Raw genomic sequence first — 19,907 nt, 5'->3', positions numbered from 1 at the left:
ATACTCCCCAGTATATGTCTCTAATGAAAGCTTCTTTATTCCAGGGCACAAGTATGAAATATTTGTGGTGTTAGGTACTTAGAGAAAGAAATAGAAAAACAAATAAAATGTGATCTCTTTTCTTCCAAGTGTGTGACTGAGAATGGGAGACAAAGTTGTGTGTAAGATAGCATGATATAATAAAAAGAATGGAGATTTTGCAGTCAAACTTGGATTTGAATTCTTGCTTTACCACATACCAACTCTGTGACCTTAGGCAAAATTACTTAATTTCCCTGAACCTTGGTTTCCCTCATCATAAAACAGGCATGATAATATTATACCTATTTACTAAGATTCTGGACTCAAAATGTGTTTAAAACTCTATATTGCAGCCTTGGCTGTGTGGCTTAGTGTATTGAGCACTGGACTGCAAACCAAAAGGTCACAGGTTTGATTCCCAGTCACAGCACATGCCTGGGTAAAGGCTAGGTCCTTGGTTGGGGGCATGTGAGAAGCAACTGGTCAGTGTTTCTCTCCCACCTCGATGTTTCTCTCCCTCCCTTTCTCCCTTCCCTTCTTTCTATAAAAATAAATAGGAGACTGGCGGCCAAGATGGAGGCATAAATAGATAGTTACACTTTGTCTCCTTGCAAAACCAAAACAAGGACAACAACAAATTTAAAAGCAAACAAACAAAAACCTCCCAGAAAATCAAACTATATGGAAGTGTGACAACCAAGGAGTTAAAAAAGAAACATTCATTAAGACTGGTAGAAGGGGCAGAGACGGGCAGCTGAGGAGGAGAGGATATATGGCAAGGCAGCAGCTGGAGGAACAGGCGAGCAAGGCAGTGGCTGGCGTACCCGGCAGTCCCACATTTGCATGCAGATAAACCAGGAGGAAGAACTCAGGAGCAAGACAAATCGTACAACCCAGGATTCCAGTGCAGGGAAATAAAGCCTCAAAACCTCTGGCTATAAAAAACCTCTGGAGGTTGCAGCACTGGGAGAAATGCTCAGCCTCACAGGAGAGTTTGTTGGAGAGACCCACAGGGTACGAGAATGTACACAAACCTACCCACCCAGGAATCAGCACCAGAACAGCCCAGTTTGCTTGTAGGAAGTAGGGTAAGTGACTAAAAGCCAACCAAGAGCTGAGCAAGCAGCACTGTTCCTTCTCAAACCCCTCTCCCACAGACAGCACCACAACCCAGCAATATGGATTGCCCCACCCTAGCAAATACCTAAGGCTCCACCCCTAACAATGTAACAACTGCGACAAGACAAAAAAATATGGCCCAAATAAACGTACAAATCAAGACTCCAAAAATAGAACTAAGTGATGAAGAGATAGCCAGGTTATCAGATGCAGATTTCAAAACACTGGTAATCAGGATGCTTACAGAAATTGTTGAGTATGGTCACAAAATAGAGGAAAAAGTGAAGGCTATGCAAAGGGAAATAAAAACACACAGGGAACCAACAGTGAAGGAATGGAAACCGGGACTCAAATCAACCATTTGGAGCAGAAGGAAGAAATAAACATTCAACCAGAACAGAATGAAGAAACAAGAATTCAAAACATTGAGAAGAGGCTTAGGAATCTTTGGAACAACTTTAAACAGTCCAACATCAGAATCATAGGGGTGCCAGAAAGAGAAGAGGAAGAGCAAGAAATTGAAAACTTCTTTGAAAAAATAATAAAGGAGAAATTCCCCAATCTGGAAAAGGAAATAGACTTCCAGGAAGGCCAGGAAACTCAGTCCCAAAGAAGTTGGACCCAGAGAAGAAGCACATACCAAGGCACATCATAATTACATTAGCCAAGATTAAAGAGAAGAAGAGAATCTTAAAAGCAGCAAGAGAAAAGGAGACAGTTACCTACAAAGGAGTTCCCATAAGACTGTCAGCTGATTTCTCAAGAAAAATCTTGCAGGCAAGAAGGGGCTGGAAAGAAATTTTCAAAGTCATGAAAGGCAAGGACCTACATCCAAGATTACTCTATCCAGCAAATCTATCATTTAGAATGGAAGGGCAGATAAAGCGCTTCTCAGATAAGGTAAAGTTAAAGGAGTTCATCATTACCAAGCGCTTATTATGTGAAATGTTAAAGGGACTTATCTAAGAAAAATAAGATGATTAAGAATATGAAAGTAAAATGAGAGACTCATAATTAACAACATCTGAACCTGAAAAACAAAAACTAAGCAAACAACTATAAACAGGAACAGAATCACAGAAATGGAGATCACATGGGGGGTTATTAGTGGGGAGGGGGAGGAGGGAGAATGGGGGAAAAGATACAGCAAATAAGTGTAATTGGCAGGTACAAAATGGGAAGCTTAAGAATATAGGAAATGTAGAAGCTAAAGAACTTACATGTATAACCCATGGTCATGAACTAAGGGGGAGTGAAAATGTTGGTGGGTGGGGTGCAAGGTAGAGGGGAATAAAGGGCAGAAAAAATGCTACAACTATAATAGCATAATCAATAAAACATTTTTTTTAAATTAAAAAATAAATTTAAATAACCTCCATATTGCCTAGTACCTAATAGGTTTGAGTTAACAAAAGCCGTGAGTGCGGTTCAAGGCTGGGTAGAAATGTTACGCAAAACCAAAGTGCTGGCTTCTGGCTCAGGTGGTTGGAGCGTTGTCCTGATACACCAGGTTTGCAGGTTTGATCCCAGTCAGGGCAATATACAAGAATCAACCAGTAAACACATAAGTGCAACAGCAGATGGATGTCTTTGTCTCTGTCTCTCTCTCTTTCTCCCCCCACCACCTACCTCTCTCTAGAATCAGTAAATAAAAAAGACAAAGGAAGTGCTATCCGAAGTGAAGAAAAAATAATTACTTTGACTGGAGGTGTCTAGAAAGTCTTCACAGAGGATGTGACATTTGAGATGATCCTTAAAAGGAGGAGTAAGATTTAAATAGGATAATTGAAGTAAAAGGAGCAGAAGTATAGAGGCATAAAAGTTAATGACATTAGCATGGTCACAGGGCTGGAATATGGAGTTCACACGGGGATGCGGCTGGAGAGGTCAGTTGACGTGAAGGCCTTGATGACCATGCTAAGGACTTTGGACTTATTTCGACATCACTGGAAAACCATCCAAGCATTTTAATTAGAAGAAAGTTAAACAATATTTGGAAGGACAGATCCTTTGGACTATGAAAAATGAAAAGTCGGAGATTTAGAGGTAAAGATACCAATTAGAAATAGACACAAGTATCATGAGGGGTGGTACAAAAGCAGTACACTATTCTTCACTCATGAAACTGCTTGGTGTGACTGAATATCAATACAGGCAGCTCTCATGTTACCTATTCACTTATCAGGGAACTCCCTTGTTACAGATAACTGCCATATCTGCTTCTGCTGGCTTCATATCCTAATCTTGACCTTGTAACTAGCATCTTTCACCTCTACATAAGTCTGTTATCCTCAAACTCAGTTTGGGGGTTCTCCAGTTAGCATTTTGTCAGATTTGTCTCCTCTGTCATCCTCTTCCCCCCATCTCCCATCCCTTCCCAGTTCATAGCTTTCCATGTGCAGTTCACTGAATTGCCTGTAGAGCAGTATATTTTCACTTAGCTGGATGTTTTATAAAAAAATAACACCCTTATGTTTTTATCCATAAAATTCTTTACTCCAGAGCACAGCTAGCAAGAAAATTGTTGCAGAGAGTATAATTATACCTATGGAATAGGAACATTGCACTAATCCCGTAATAGTGAAGCAATTCTGATTGCTGGACAGCTGAGGGTTGTACAGTGCTGGCCACCAGTCATCACTGTGAGCAAGAACATTGAAAGAAATTTCCTGCTTTAAGTTAATGCTCCTGAAAATCTCTAATGGAATTATTTGTCTCCATTTGAGGCAGAATAAGCATAAATAATGTACTTGGACTTTGAGAATTGTAAATAATAACAAAGATCCTCATTTTATGTAAAACTAAAATGTATGTTAGTGGCATTTTCCCCTATTGCAGTCATTGCTTAAAACCTCAGTGTTGTGGCAAGCATAAATAGTTTTACAATTCCAAAACACTAAAATGGTTTCTTTTCTAGTTGGACCTTGGACATTATTTGCACATGAGGACCCAGGCACCCCAAAATCTTGCTGCTCACCCGGATAGCCAGGTTTCAGCTGAAAATCCCAGAGCTATTTCCCGCACCAGTGAAAATGACCCGGTGAGTTGCTATTGTGTATATAGATTTTTTAAAGGACTTGTAATGTGTGCTGCTGTCATTTTACATATCAGGAAAACTAAAACCCAAATTTACCTGTAGTCAGACAATGCACTGAAGACAGTGTTCTGGGACCCATGTCTTCCCATCCCTGTGTGATCCTGCGGTAACATAAAACACTCAGGAAGCTCAGTGCATATTTGTTATGATTTAATCCTTCCTATTGAATTCACCTCATGCCAAGGACTTTGCTGGCTATAGAGGAGGTACATAGTAAATACTTAGAAGTTAAATTTAGCAGTTATTATTGATCTTACTATATGATGGGTTTGCAAAATTTTCCTTTAAGATTGAGATAGTAAAATGTTAAGCTTATGAGCCAAAATGGTCTCTGTCACAACTGCATAATTCTGTCACAAACAGATGGATGTGGTTGTGTCGCAATAAAACTTTATTTACAAAAACAGTAGTTAGCCACAGTTTACAGACTGGTATGGAGAACCCTAAAGAAAGCAATTTAACTTGCCCAAGATCACAGCAGAGCAGTTATAGAACCCAGTTTTCCAAATAACCAATGTGGGATTATTTTTTATCTTTCTTTCTAAGTGGATTTCCTAGTTTTGGAGAGGTAACTAACTTGATTTGTTGAGAAGAGCAGCATTTAAAGTGAGGTTCGGACTTCCGGCCAAGGTGGAAGCGTAGGTGGAAACACTGTACCTCCTCGCACAACCAAGTTTATGAACAACAAATATTTAAAAAAACAGAATGCAACCAAAACAGAAAATTAAACTGTACCAAAGTCCAACGACAACGAACCATTCATTCAGATCAGTAAGAGGGACAGAGTCAACAGCTGGCTGAGCAGGGTTGTGCAGGAAAAAGTGGCCAGACCGACCCAGGCACTCAGGCGCAGTTGGCAGATCCCAGGCATGGGGTGGCAACGGGCAGACCCAGTGAGGGCACAAGGTGGCTAGCTGACCGCGGTCACACATTCGCACGTAGATAAACCAGGCAAAGGAGCAAGCAGTGAGATAGACCGTACAACCCAGGGCCCTAGCGCCAGGAAACAAAGCCTGAAAGCACCAATTGGAAAAACGTTCGAGGGGTCGAGGTGCCAGGAGAGGCTCCCAGGCTCACAGAAAGTTCATTGGAGACCCCCAATGTTCTGGAGGGTGCACAAGCCCACACATCTGGGAACTAGCATCAGAAGGGCCCAATTTGCTTGTGGGAAGTGGCAGAGGGGACCAAAATCCGAGAGAGAGCAGGAAAAAAAACTCTATTGCCCCTCTCTGACCCTGCCCCCACATACAGCATCACAACCCAGCAACCTGGGTTGTCCCACCCTGGTGAACACCTAAGACTCCGCCCCTCACACGTAACAAGCACAAACAATCCAAAACATTATGGCTCAAGAAGAACAGCTGAAAGCCCCAGAGCCAATACTTTTAAGCGACCAAGAGATGGCCAACCTATCAAATGCACAGTTCAAAACACTGGTGATCAGGATGCTCACAGAACTGGTTGGTTTTAATCACAAATTAGATGAAAAAATGAAGGCTACACTAAGTGAAGTGAAGCAAAAGGCACAGGGAACCACAGTAATGGAAAGGAAACTGGGACTCAATGGAGTGGACCAATCCAACCAGAAAAGAATAAAGAAATAAGAATTCAAAAAAATGAGCCGAGGCTTAGGAACCTCCAAGACATCTTTAAATGTTCCAACGTCCAAATTATAGGGGTACCAGAAGGGGAAGAGGAAGAGGAACAAGTGGGAAACTCGTTTGAACAAATAATGAAGGAGAACTTCCCCAATCTGGCAAAGGAAACAGACTTCCAGGAAATCCTGGAAGCTCAGAGAGTCCCAAAGAAGTTGGACCCAAGAAGGAACACACCAAGGCACATCATAATTACATTAGCCAAGATTAAAAGGAAGGAGAGAATCCTAGAAGCAGCAAGAGATAAGGGGACAGTCTCCTACAAAGGAGTTCTTATCAGACTATCAGCTGATTTCTCAAAAGAGACCTTACAGGCAAGAAGGGGCTGGAAAGAAGTATTCCAAGTCATGAAATCCAAAGACCTACAGCCAAGATTGCTCTATCCAGCAAATCTTTCATTTAGAATGGAAGGGCAGATAAAGTGCTTCTCAGATAATGTCAAGTTCAAGGAGTTCATCATCACCAAGCCCTTATGTGAAATGTTAAAGGAACTTACCTAAGAAAAAGAAGATAAAAAATATGAACAGTGAAAGGACAGCAAACTCACAGTTATTAACAACCACACCTAAAACAAAAGCAAACTAAGAGGACAGCTAGATCAGGAGTGGAACCATAGAAATGAAGAACACATGGAGGGTTAGCAACAGGGGAGTGGGAGGAGGAGAAGGGGAGAAGATATAGAGAATAAGTAGCATAGACAGTAGGTAGAAAACAGAGGGGAGCGCAAGAGTAGCATGGGAAATACAGAATCTAAAGAACTTGTGACACATGGACATAAACCAAAGGGGGGAATGGGGGAAGTGGGTATAAAGGGTGGAGGGGAATGAAGGGGGGTAAATGGGACAACTGTAATAGCATAATCAATAAAACATATTTTAAAAAATAAGTGAGGTTTGTCTGAAGAAGCTGGGATTCCAGTAGTATCCAGTGTTTTATTTTCTACCTCAGATCCGATTAGGCTACATGTTGATATATTTTCTCCTTCCCCAGCATCATTGCTGCCTCTCATTAGGTGAAGTTAGTTGTAAGGTCTGTGCTTAAATATGAAAGAAACCAATAGCTTTTCTTTTGTCCATATTTCTACTCTCTGGGTCTCCCCACCTTAACATATGCTGCTGTGTGTATGGGGGGGGGGGACTGATTTCTCCAAAACACAGTTGTGTTAGGGTGTGTTTTATTTTTATCTCCAATGTTCACCTACGTTCACAAGCACAGAATAAAATAGAATAAGTGAATGAAGTTGTCAAAGTGCCTTTCAGCTTTTCCTGTGAATGTAGTCTATCTGCCAATTTCTCTAGAGTTTCTATGGAAACAGCAGCATGCAGATGATCTTGTCACATGTCTGTAGTATCTCTATACACAGATCAGAAGAATCCAGATGGCAAGAATTGTCACCACTGCCTCCACGTGTAGGGTTATGTTGCTGGGAAACTGGTTCATCATTTAGGCCAACACCAGTTTTGTATGCACACTGGATTTGGAGACAACAATTAGCATTTTGTTTGTCTAAGATAAGAAATGAAAGATATCCTTTCCAGCTCTGAAAGATGACTGTTTCTTCAATATGATTTATTGGGCCCTTTCCACTTTTCAAAATCTTTGTCACTTTGTCTATGGCCCCATTATATCTGTTTCCATTTTCATTTCATAGGCCAAGCATGAGGAGCAGCATGAGGGCCAGCATTACAACCTTCCCCTCCAGGACATGAAGACTATATTCCCCCATGGCCTGCCTCCTCGATTTGTAATGCAGGTGCTCAAAACAGGGGAGGACTTTGGAGGGAGCCCAGAACACACCTATTGATAGCACAGGGGTAGGATTAAATGAGTAGGAAAGTATAAAAAATGAAATTTGAATCTAAAAAATATACAGTGCTATTATTACAATTACTTTAAGTCAATGTTTTTCTTTGTTTAACCACTTAAAATCCTTTTTTGGAGCCCTGACCAGGTGGCTCCATTGGTTGGAGCATTTTTGGTGTATACACCAAAAGGTTATGGGTTCAATCCCCAGTCAGGACACATGTCTAGGGTTCAAGTTTGATTCCTAAATAGGGCATGTACAAGGGGCAGCTGCTTGATTTATATTTATGTTGTTGATGTTTCTCTTCCCCCCACCCCCTCCTTTCTGTCTCTCTAAAATCAGTAAACATCCTCTGGTGAGGATTTTAAAAAAATACTTTTTGGAGCCTGGCAAACTACTTTCTTTTGGTGGGGGGATTTTATTTATGTTTAGAGAGAGAGAAACATTGAGATGGGATAAAAACATCAATTGGCTGCTTCTTGCACAGCCCCAATCCAGGACCTGGCTCACAACCCAGGCGTGTGCCCTGACTAGGAATCAAACCAGTAATCTTTCAGTTTGCAGGCTGGTACTCAGCCCACTGAGCCACACCAGGCAGGGCCAAATAGCTTAAATAAGTAAACAATATCCTGCTATTTTCCTTACCCAACAGATTTCTAACAACTCTAGTTTCAAAATAGTTGTTGAAAAATGAATTTAATATTTCCCATAGAGAAGTGTCATGAAAATAGTTAACATAAAAAAACAAAATCATAATATATTCCTCAGCTATATAGAAATTATATTTAGATTAGATGCATCTTTGTTCTTCAATCTCACAAATTTCCAGAAAATTCTAGTTTTGTGATCATAACTTTAACCCAAAATGTTGCTTGGGTTCTTTATAGCCATTGAAAGAATTCATGATTACCTACAACATGATTTGTTGGCATAATTGGTTCTTTTGACTAATTCCTGCTGAATTATTTTCAGCCTCAGAAAGTATTCCTTCGTAATGAAATATCAAACTTGACTGTGCAGATGACCTGGAGCCAAAAGCTGTCATTTCTTCAGTGTGCTTTATTTTTAAAAAATTGATGTGATGTAAGGGAGCTAATGCTAGACTGTAAATAGCCTTGTCATCTAAAATTTTGTTAAGTTTTGAAATGGGACATAACCGGAAGGAATCATCTGCAATGTCATTTTAAAGTGTTCCAGGACATTCATAGTACAGTCTCCAGCTTCTGGGTTGTGAGGGTCTAACTTGAACCGTTTCAAGTTGCTTTCACGACCGAGTAACCAACAGAGCTTTGGAGGGAATTACTCGTACGTTCTTTCCATAATTTCCGGTTACGTGAAGGCCGATATCCTCACCATTGCTTGTGTATTTTAGTACTATCACATTGCCTAAAAGGGCATTTTTGTGTTAATATCTATATCAAGTTTTTTAAGGTTTCACTTCTGATTAAGCTTGTACTTACTTATCCTTCTCTAATCTACTTGTTTTCTTAGGATTTCTTTTTAAAAAATACCAACACTGCTTTAATCCTTATCTAATATACTTGCAAATAGTATTTGTTAGATTTCTTTTCAACAGACATTCTTAAGTCACTTTCACACATATCAATGCTTCCCAAATTTTTCCACCAGATTATTCCTTATGGCAAAAAGAAATGAATTTTATGTATCAGTTTTCTGATTTGCCTGCATAGTTCTAGAGAAAAGTCTAGATGGTTATGGAAATAAGAATTAGCTAAAAATAAGTTTAAAGGAATTAACATTTATTCCTCACTTACCATTCGTGAGGTACAGTGTTACATATTTTAGATACTTTTAACATTTACATCAACCCTAAGTGGTATACAAAATTATGTTGTGAGAGCTCTGTATTATTTGTAGATTTCAGTTAACTGATATAAAATCTTTGTTTCATTAATAGGTATAATCAAAAGCTGACTTTCAATGTTACTTGGTATAAGATAATGTGTTTCAGTTTTTAGCTAAATTATATGGATATATTTTGAAATTCAAAGCCAATACCACCTCTCCTAACTTCATAAATAAAAAATATGCAACTTATTGCTATATTAGGCTCAGTGTGTATGCTAAGAACCGGCTGGAAGTTCCACACTCACTCTCCTTCCTCTTCTCTGTTCCGTTAGATGAAGACGTTCAATGAAGCTTGCCTGATGGTCAGGAAACCCGCCCTAGAGCTTTTGCATCACCTGAAAAACACCAATTTTGATCATCCAGCTGTACGATATGTTCTCTGTATCCTTTCCTGCCTGTGTGGGCTGTGTCTTGAGCCAGTGCGCTCCTTCCTCAAATGGGAGAAAAGAAGAAATCCAAGAGTACTCTGTCAACAGTGGACGTGTCCCTTCTCGGAACGTTTTCTTTAACAACAAATGCTTTATTTAGATGGGGAGAAGGGAACAGGAAAAACGCTCAGTCTTTGCCATATTATTCATTTCTGTGCAAAACAGGACTGGCTGATCCTGCATATTCCAGATGGTAAGAACTTCCCGTCTGCACTGTGCCAGGTTCAGTTGTCCCGTTCCTGTGGTAGCACTGTGGCTTCATCTTCTGACAAGGCTCTGATGTCTCCAGGAGAGGCTTTTGTTTCAGGTGTAGAGTGTTCTAAACTGGTTCATCATAATTTCTTCATGTTACTGACAAACAGGTTGCAAAGTGAAGCAAATGCAACAAGAAGTTCAGTTAAAAGCTTCCCGGAGCCTCTTGATAATAAGAATAAAATATTTCGGCCCAGCTGTCCTCATTTTGATGCGTAATGCCCACGAGCAAAGCCTCCCACCGTAGAGGTCATCACAGGCTTTATCGCCAGCAGTCAACAATTTTGAGTGTCCAGAGAGCCTTTGACATGACACTGATGATCAGCATTCTAGAGTTGAAGAACTTAAACTCTCATACTGTGCCTAACGCTCCTAGTTGTATGTGTGCATCCACATTTTATGACTATCTTTAGAATCTGCCAGGAAGCTGAGGTGACCTTTAATTTTAATATACTTGGTATTTCTTGTGTATTAATTAAAATGATAATGTTTCATCTAAAATGGAGCTTCCCTGGCCAGTGTGTCCCAGTGGTGGGAGCATCATCCCATAACCGAAGGGTTGTGGGTTCTGTTTCCAGTGGAGGACATGCCTAGTATAATCCCCAGTCCTAGCACATAAGAAGGTAACCAATCAATTGCTTCTCTTGCATAGATACTTCTCTTTCTTTATCTCTCTAAAAAAAGCAAATAAAAATGTGGTCGGGTGAGGAAAATAGAATAGAGAATACCAGACAAAAATAAACCTTGGAAACAAGAAGGCTATAAGAAATATATTATGAGACTACAGTTATTCCCATGATTTAAAAAATCATAGAGTCTTTTGAGTTGAATACAGTCAGTTCCTGCCTCATTTGTTTTCTGTGCCCCTTTTTTTAGGTCATCTTTGGGTGAAGAACTGTCAGGATCTTTTGCAGTCCACCTACAACAAACAACGCTTTGATCAACCTTTAGAGGCTTCAGTCTGGCTGAAGAATTTCAAAACTGTAAATGAACGTTTCTTGAGTCAGGTAACTAGACTCCTAGAACTTTGGTGCTGGACATTTATTAAATAGATCTTTGTGCCCCGAGTACCAGTAGACTGGAAAACCAGTATCGTGGTTGAGATAAGTATACCATTTTCTATTTTTTCCATATATTTTACAGTGAGTTCACAGTCTGAAACTCATTTACTCATGTGAAATAGAGGCAGCAGTAGGCTGCTCCCATCTTGTGTGTAGCGTGTTGAAGTCCATATTAATTCATTAACTTTCCCAAGGTCGCAATCCCTGTTCTAAAGCACATTTTCAACTACATCATTTTCTCCAGATAAGAAGATCCATTTTTGGAACCAGAAATGTATTGGTAAAGTTACTCTTTACTCTGGTATTTCTTAAATATGATCTCTAGGCCAGGGTTTTTCAACTCTAGATATTCAGAATCTTCTAGGAGCGTACTAAAAATCTAGGTGCCAAGGGCTTATCCTGGACATTTCTAGTCCGAATCATATGTATGACCCTAACCACATGGCTCAGCTGGTGTGCATCACCCACAAAGCCAAAAGTCACTGGTTTGATTCCCAGTCAGGGCACACGCCTGGGTGGGCAAGAGGCAACTGATCAATGTTTCTCTCACACAGCAATGTTTCTCTCCCTCTCTTTCTCCCTTCCTTCCCCTCACTTTAAGAATAAGTAAATAAAACCTTAAAAAGAAAAAAGATCATGTGTGTGTTTTTAAGATCTGGGGAGAAATAGACTAGATATACCATTCACTTCCATACTGAGATCTCATATAGGGCTTAGAAAATAGTTTTAAACTAATTCCTAACAACCTTAGCCTCCTACCTCCTCAGCTAGGGATCAGTTCATCCTTCAGTTGAGTAGCCACTTTTGGCTTTTATTTTGTTTGTTTTTAGATAAAAATTCAAGAGAAGTATGTCTGGAATAAGCGAGAAAGCACTGAGAAAGGCAGCCTTCTGGGAGAAGTGATCGAACAGGTATAAAAAAAACCATGTGCTGTGCCAAAACCAAGGAGGCCTCTCACGGACAGGACTGTAAGCCACTGCCTCCCTTTGCTACAGGGCATAACACGGGTGAGGAACGCCACAGATGCCGTTGGGGTTGTGCTCAAAGAGCTAAAGAGGCAAAGCTCTTGGGGCATTTTTCACCTCCTGGTGGCAGTGGATGGAGTCAACGCTCTCTGGGGGAGGACCACACTGGAAAAAGAAGATAAAAGCCCAGTAGGAAAACTGACTTTCTCTGTTCTGGTTTCACTGATTTCTATTGCCATCATACACATAGGCTGGGGCTTAATAAACATTCAGTACATTTTCTTGCTCTGGGATTGTATGAATTAAGATGTATAGTGAAAATAGCATTAAAAGGAGGTGATACCAAGTGCCATTATCCACTGAAAACTAAGATTATTTTGAAAGCAGCTTGACAGCAGAAGCTATTTTTTCTTCCATTGTCAGTTTTTTCTTTCTAGTCTCTTAAAAATGAGGCTGTGTGGGCTAAGCAAGGAAGATCAGAAGCATCAAGGGAGGGGGACCGATTTGGGGCGATGGTGTTTTCTCCCTTGGGGACTATTTTTAACCTAGAGAAGCACAGCAGTTTTAGGGCCAATAGCTATGTAGTTTATCTCAGAGGCTGTACCTTTTGGTCCCGTGGTTACATAGTCGTTGAGGATTTTTAGTTGTCAATTCAGTTGACCCAGGGAAGCATCCAGGCAAAGCAAGTAACAGCCTTTTTTCTGCTCCCATTCCCTCCCTCCCCCTCAAATATTGACCAATGAGCAGATCGCGCCAGAGGAACTAGCACTTATTTACAACTTGAGGAAAATGGTGAAAAATGATTGGGTGAGTGCATATGATACCTAACACATTTCAGAACAAAATGTATTTTTATTTTAAAGATCTACAACTACCTCATTGTTAGTACCTTCCAGTCACTAGTTTTATGGACAAAAACGTCTTATATTTTATTTAATTCCCATAACTACCAAGTTTAAAATCTATGTATTTGGCTTCTCATCTTTCCACTTGACTGGAACAGCCTTATTCAAAATCATTTTACTTAAATATTGGTGTGATTACTTTGCTTGCAATTGTTCAAAGTGTTTTTATATCCTCTATCTTTTTTAGCTTTATCTAATTTGGCTTTTTCTCCTTCCTTTCAGAGTGGAGGTGCCATCGTGCTGACTCTGAGCCAGACTGGGTCCCTTTTTAAACCCCGGAAAGCCTATCTGCCCCAGGAGCTGCTAGGAAAGGTCAGATCACTGGCGAATTTGGGTTTTTATTTTTTACTTTTTTTTATGTTTTATTTTATTTTATTATTATTATTTTTTAGATTTTATTTATTTATCTTTAGAGAGGAAAGGAAGGAGAGAAGGAGAGAAACATCAATGTATGGTTGCCTCTTGTGAGTCCCCTGCTGGGAACCAGCCCACAACCCAGGCATGTGCCCCAACTGGGAATTGAACCACGAGTGTGTGGTTCGCAGGCCCGCGCTCAATCCACTGAGCTACACCAGCCAGGGCTTCACTGGCGAATTTGTTTTTCCTCAGATGGTAATTCTTTGTAAAGAGTTTTATTTTTCTGACATAATTTCAGACTTGGAGAAAAATTATATTCCTGTATAAATTCACCCAGATTCCTAAAATGTTAATACTTTACCATTATTTGCTTTATTCTTCTCTCTCCATTTATTTTTTTCTGAATATGTGACAGTAACCTGAGACACAGTGCCTTCTTTATCTCTAAGTCATGTGTACTGCCTAAAACCAGAGATATCCCGGTGTATAACCATAGCACAATTATCTGGATCAGGAAATTGATATTGATATAATACTGTTAACTAATCGATAGAACTTACTCCAATTTTGCCAGTATATTCTTTTTTTTTTTAAGATTTTATTTATTTATTTTTAGAGAGAGGGGAAGGGGGAGAGAGAAAGAAACATCAATGTGTAAGAGAAACCAGCCGAGCCCTGGCTGGTGTAGCTAAGCAGATTGAGTGAGGGCCTGTGAACCAAAGAATCGCGGTTCGATTCCCAGTCAGGGCACATGCCTGGGTTGCAGGCCAGTTCCCAGCAGGGGACACACCAGAGGCAACCATACATTGATATTTCTCTCCCTCTCTCCTTCCCTTCCCCTCTAAAGATAAATAAATAAAATTTTTTAAAAAGAGAGTAACCAGGTCCTGGCAACCCAGGCATATGTCCTGACTAGAAATGAAACCAGCAACCTTTCAGTTTGTGGGAACAGTGCCCACCCCACTGAGCCACACCAGTCAGGGCCCCAGTATATTCTTTACAGAAAAATAGTCCTGGACAGTGTATGGCATTTAACTGTCATCTCTGTAGTCTCCCTTAATCTGCCATAGTTCTTTAGTCTCTTTTATAATCTTAATATTTATATTTATATTTATATTTTTGAAGAATTCATGCCAGTTATCTTAAGGGTTATTTTATGAGAATGTCTGATGTTTTCTCCTGATAATATGGGATTTTAGGAGTGATATGTGTTCTCCGTGCATATTAGGAGGCCCATGAAACCTGTTTCTCCTACCACTGGCAGTGGTAACTTGGAACACTTGGTTAGGGTTATCCGCTTGGTTTCTCCTCATTAAAGTTACTTTTACTTTTATAATGAATAAATGTCTTGTGGAGATATACTTTGAGACTAGGTTAGTGTCCTGTTACTTCTCAAATTTATACTCAGACTTACTAGTTTTGGTGTACATGGATGATTCTTCCCTAAATCAGTTATTATGATAATTACAAAATAGAAATTTTCTAGTTCTGTCATTTCCTCTAAATCTATCAGTTGGCTTTCTATCATATGTAAGAACTTTACTTTCTCCCTTATGTGTTTATTTGTTTCATTGCATGTGGATACTTAACCTTTACTATCATTATTTATTTTGGTTCTTAAATTATCCCAGATTCGGCCTGTAGGAGCCCCTTCAAGCTGGCTTTTGCCTCTTGTACACACCCTGACCAGAGATCAAACCCGTGCGTGACTTAGGTATGTGCTCCAACCAGGAATTGAATCCCACAACCTTTTGGTTCATGGGACAACGCTCCAACCAACTGAGCCACCTGGTCAGGGCTTCTGTGACCTTTTAACATGTACAATCATTCTTTCTCTGCTTCTCTTTGGAATAAGAGTAAGTTTCAGGCTTATCTGTACTCTCCATGCCCTAGTTTTAAAATCAGCCATTTCTCCCAGGACCCTTGATTCCTTTAATAGGAGAATGATGTTTAGAAATCAGGGGTGCTGGGTGTACCTAATGTTCCTGGAGTGTCAGTTCTAGGCCCTCCAGCAGAGTTAGTAAATGGGTCTGTGTAATATTCGGGTGTATATGGATTGTATGCATATATGTGCTTATATGTACGTACCCATACATGTATATCTGTGTCTCTGTTGTAAAAAAAAAAACAAAACAAAGGGGAAAGAGAAAAAAATAATAAAATAAAGTCCACAAAAAATAAAATAAATAAACCATGAGTTCTTACTGATAGTTCCAATTCCAGGCGAGCATCACAGCATTCACAGTAAATATTCTTCCCCTTTTCCATATTTATAACCCTCATCTTGAACAATAAGAAATCTGCTGTTAGCCTTGGCTGGTATGGCTCAGTGGATTAATCACTGGCCTGTGGACCAAGATGTTGCTGATTCAGTTTCCAGTCAGGGCACATGGCTGGGTTGCAGGCCAGGTTCCCAGTCAGGGGCATGTGAGAGGCAATTAGTGGGTGTTTCTGTCCCTTACTTTCTCCCCACCTTCCCCTCTCTCTAAAAATAAATAAAATATTTTTTAAATTTTAATAAAAGAAATCTGCTGTTATTATCCACAAAATATTTAATTGTTAGCTCAGTCTTAGGTTACAGTAAAAGTTTCAGAATTACTAACCCTTGACTCTACAAAAAGTAGCTATGAACTGGAGCACAATATTTGTTTAAATACTTTTTGTCTTTAACCTAAACCAATATTCTGTTTAGAAGTTAACTTGGTATACACCTAAAACTAATACAAAATAATATTTAATATCAAAATAAAATACAATTTAAAAAAAGTGGTTAAGTTGGTCTCTCTTATCCCTTCAGTGTTCTATTTTGAAGTTTAAGATACGGTAGTCCCCCTTTACACCTGATTTCATTTTCCACAGTGTCATTTACCTGCGGCCAACTGTGGTCGGTCTGAAAATACTAAATTAAAAATTCCAGAAATAAATAACTCATAAGTTTTAAACTGGACACTCTTCTGAGTAATGTGATAAAATTTCATGCCCCATTCTGCTCAGGACGTGAGTCATCTCTTTGTCTAGAATGCCCACGTTGTAAGTGCTCCCTGCCCATGAGTCACTCAGTCATGATCACCACCCTCCTGTGCAGTGTCGTAGTGCCTGTGTCCAAGTAACCCTTGCTTTACTTCATAACGGCCCCAAAGCGCAGTAAGAGCAGTGATGCTGGCAGTTCAGGTATGCCGAAGAGAAGCTGTAAGTGCTTCCTTTGGGAGAAAAGGTGTGTGTGTATAGGGAAAAAAAATAGTATATATAGGATTTACTAATCTGCAGGTTTGGGAGCCCACTGTGGGGCTGGAATGTATCCCCAGTGGGTAAAAGGTACTACTGTACAGTTTGATTGATTGATTTGTTTTTATTTATGTTCCATTTAGAGTCTTTTCCATATCCTTGTTTTGTTTATTTTTTGTTTTGAGTATATGAACTGTGAAAACTGTTGTCAACTGTTGAATTCAGAACTATGAAAAATTAAAATGTGTATATGTTTATGTATGTGTGTGTATATATGTATTCAAACAAGTGGTATCGCCCCTCAAGTATCCTTGTGAAGTACAATACTCGTGGCCGTGGGGAGCAGCAGTAGCCAGCCGCTCTGTGTGGAGCCTGTGTAAGGCAGGGTAACCCAAGAAGGAAGAAAGAGAGTGGGAAGAAAAGCAAAGGCCTTGCCGTTAAAATGTTCTTTTGTTTTAATGCACAAATTTTCCCCCGATTTTTTAAAAGATTTTATTTATTTATTTATCTTTAGAGGGGAAGGAAAGAGGGAGAGAAACATCAATGTATGGTTGCCTTTTGTGCGTCCCCTGCTCGGAGTTGGCCTGCAGGGAACCAACCTGCAACCCAGGCATGTGCCCTGACTGGGAATTGAACCGCGATCCTCTGGTTCGCAGGCCTGTGCTCAATCCACTGAGCTACACCAGCCAGGGCCCCGTTAAAATGTTTAAATAAAATTGGTATCTCTGCCAATTTGTCACTGCCCGCCTTTTTTTTCCTGCTCATTTGTCATTTAACAATCAATGTATCTGTATCCTTTTTCTTCTACAGGAAGGATTTGATGCCCTTGACCCATTTATTCCTATCCTGGTTTCCAACTATAATCCAAAAGAATTTGAAAGTTGTATTCAGTATTATTTGGAAAATAATTGGCTCCAACATGAGAAAGGTCAGTTGTTAAATTTTTTCACATAAGGGCTTTATGGTCTCAGGATGAGTCCCAGTGAGCCAGAGCCTTGATCTCTCCTTCCCTCAACAGCAGCCTGTAATTTGTATTTCATCTTTTTTTCCTTTATCTTGACTTCTCTCTGAGGATTAGGTGGTTCATAAAGGTGTGATGCTGGGGGCAGTGGTCCTAAAAGCACCCAGAAGAAGATGCTCGTGCTACAAGAGGCCAAACCAAGTGCCTCCATTTAGTTTGGGTGGCTGCCACACTCTCGTTGTTACTTCTTTCTTTCTTTCCTTTCTTTCTTTCCTTTCTTTCCTTCCTTTCTTTCCTTCCTTTCTTTCCTTCCTTTCTTTCCTTTCTTTCTTTCCTTTCTTTCTTTCCTTTCTTTCTTTCCTTTCTTTCTTTCCTTTCTTTCTTTCCTTTTCTTTCCTTTCCTTTTCTTTCCTTTCCTTTTCTTTCCTTTTCTTTCTTTCTTTTCTTTCTTTTCTTTCTTTCTTCTCTCTCTTTCTCTCTCTCTCTCCCTTTCTCTCTCTCTCTCTCCCTTTCTCTCTCTCTCTCTCCCTTTCTCTCTCTCTCTCTCCCTCTCTCTCTCTCTTTCTTTCTCTCTTTCTCTCTTTCTTTCTTTTTTTCCTGCTTTAATCTTTTTTGTTCACTGTTTCATTTATTTGTCATTCAACAAATTTCAACTGATTTATATGCTGGGCCACCCACAGAATAACCGATAGTGTGTGAGAGGCTACCCCCACAGCAAACCAGACCCTTGCTGTACCTGCCCTAGTCTGTGTACATGACAGAATGCCAGCGGTTCTGTTTATCCTTGTCCTCAGCTTGGGGACAGGGAAGGGTAGAGTGATGTAGTGGAAAAGTAAAGGCCATTCTATCGCTAGAGAAGCAGCTGCACTTAGAATAGGTTATTGAATAAAGGGAAAAAATATAAAGCAGCAGCAGCAATAGTGGTTTGGGAAACATCATGGAGAGATTTCTGCGGGGTTGAGAGATTTGAGATGTCCAGAAGATATTCTTGGAGCAGCAGGAGAGAGAGATGCTGGATTGAAAGAATAGAGACAGAAAGCGGGTGCTGATTTGGCTGCTAGAGCCTCTGACTACAGAATTTTCTGGGTAACATAATGCTGTGTGAGAAGACTGTCAGTTACCTGTTTTATTCCATTTTAGCTCACACAGAAGAAGGGAAAAAGGAACTGCTGTTCCTGAGTAATGCAAATCCTGGGCAGCTGGAGCGGCTGTGTGCCTACCTCTAAACCGAAGTCACAACACAGGTGGAAGACAATGCAAATTCCCTTTAACAGACCCAGTCCGACAGGGAGTCCCACAACACACGGGAAGAGCCCATAGGCTGAACAGGACTGCAATCGGCTCCCACCCCTTGCTGAAATTGCTTCCTTCTAACATGACTATAATGGGAATGAGACATCCTCTTGTTCCTGAAATTAATGTCCATTTATTATATGTGATTTTCACATTTTAATTAACATGAATCCTTTCCCTATAATTAAATTGTTTCTTTCTTAAAGTGTTGTGTTAAATTTATAAGAGGAAAGAGTCTTCAGATTGGCCAAATTGAATTTCTCTGGCATTCTGCTTCTTGGGTATATAAAGAGACTAAATTCCACAGAAATTTCCAGTAGTGCTATTTTCCAGCCTTTATTCAGTTCAGGAGCATGACAGTCACAGCTTAACTTCACCCTCCCAAACTCTTACCATTCACTTCCTGTTTACACTTTTGTCAGCAGTCTCTGTGAACCTTTCTGAAACCTCACCAGAATCTGGCGGCTCTGTCTGGTACAGCCCCTTCATACATGTTCCTGAAAGAATTAAGTAATAAACCCCTACAGTGCACATTGTGTGTAAGGATTAACTTATCCTTAATGCATGTAGAGCAGTACTAGCTGTGTACCATCTTTGGGAGATTTGAGAAAATAATGACTCAAATCAATTTCACTAGACTTTAATTCGCTGACTACACCCAGGGTGCTGATACAAACAGAATTTTGTGTCCCAAATTTACCTCTTATTTGTTGTCTGTCTTAGGGTCTGTTAACCCTTCCCATTTCCTTCTCTAAGTTCACCTTTTCTTTGAGTAACAATAATGCCAAACTGTCAGGGATTTCTTGAGAATTATATCACAGTATATGTAAAATGTCTCACACATAGTAGGTACCTGTTAAGAGGTAGGCGGCTACCATTTATAACTTGGATTTTA

General features: G+C 40.0%; 1 protein-coding gene across 5 annotated transcripts in view; it reads left to right on the top strand.

Moving 5' to 3' along the window:
- DAP3 (death associated protein 3) overlaps positions 1 to 19,550 on the top strand; it is a 40,551-nt gene extending 21,001 nt beyond the window's left edge. For 3 of the 5 annotated variants that reach the window (XM_037050553.1, XM_037050552.1, XM_037050551.1), the window contains exons 3-13: positions 4,058 to 4,180; positions 7,544 to 7,645; positions 9,838 to 9,946; positions 10,094 to 10,186; positions 11,122 to 11,252; positions 12,137 to 12,217; positions 12,302 to 12,460; positions 13,007 to 13,078; positions 13,399 to 13,488; positions 17,569 to 17,686; positions 18,860 to 19,550. In XM_037050553.1, coding sequence (XP_036906448.1) covers positions 4,058 to 4,180; positions 7,544 to 7,645; positions 9,838 to 9,946; positions 10,094 to 10,186; positions 11,122 to 11,252; positions 12,137 to 12,217; positions 12,302 to 12,460; positions 13,007 to 13,078; positions 13,399 to 13,488; positions 17,569 to 17,686; positions 18,860 to 18,945 — 1,164 coding nt within the window. In that variant the 3' untranslated portion in view covers positions 18,946 to 19,550. The remainder of the gene's footprint in view (positions 1 to 4,057; positions 4,181 to 7,543; positions 7,646 to 9,837; positions 9,947 to 10,093; positions 10,187 to 11,121; positions 11,253 to 12,136; positions 12,218 to 12,301; positions 12,461 to 13,006; positions 13,079 to 13,398; positions 13,489 to 17,568; positions 17,687 to 18,859) is intronic. The other 2 variants (XM_037050549.1, XM_037050550.1) reach the window with 2 other exon arrangements.
- Positions 19,551 to 19,907: the final 357 nt, after the last annotated feature.

Source organism: Sturnira hondurensis, unplaced genomic scaffold, assembly GCF_014824575.4.
Source record: "Sturnira hondurensis isolate 20B ecotype Veracruz unplaced genomic scaffold, ASM1482457v3 Scaffold0006829, whole genome shotgun sequence".
In the NCBI taxonomy this organism is placed as follows: domain Eukaryota; kingdom Metazoa; phylum Chordata; class Mammalia; order Chiroptera; family Phyllostomidae; genus Sturnira; species Sturnira hondurensis.
This window is presented reverse-complemented; position numbering and strand designations above follow the sequence as displayed.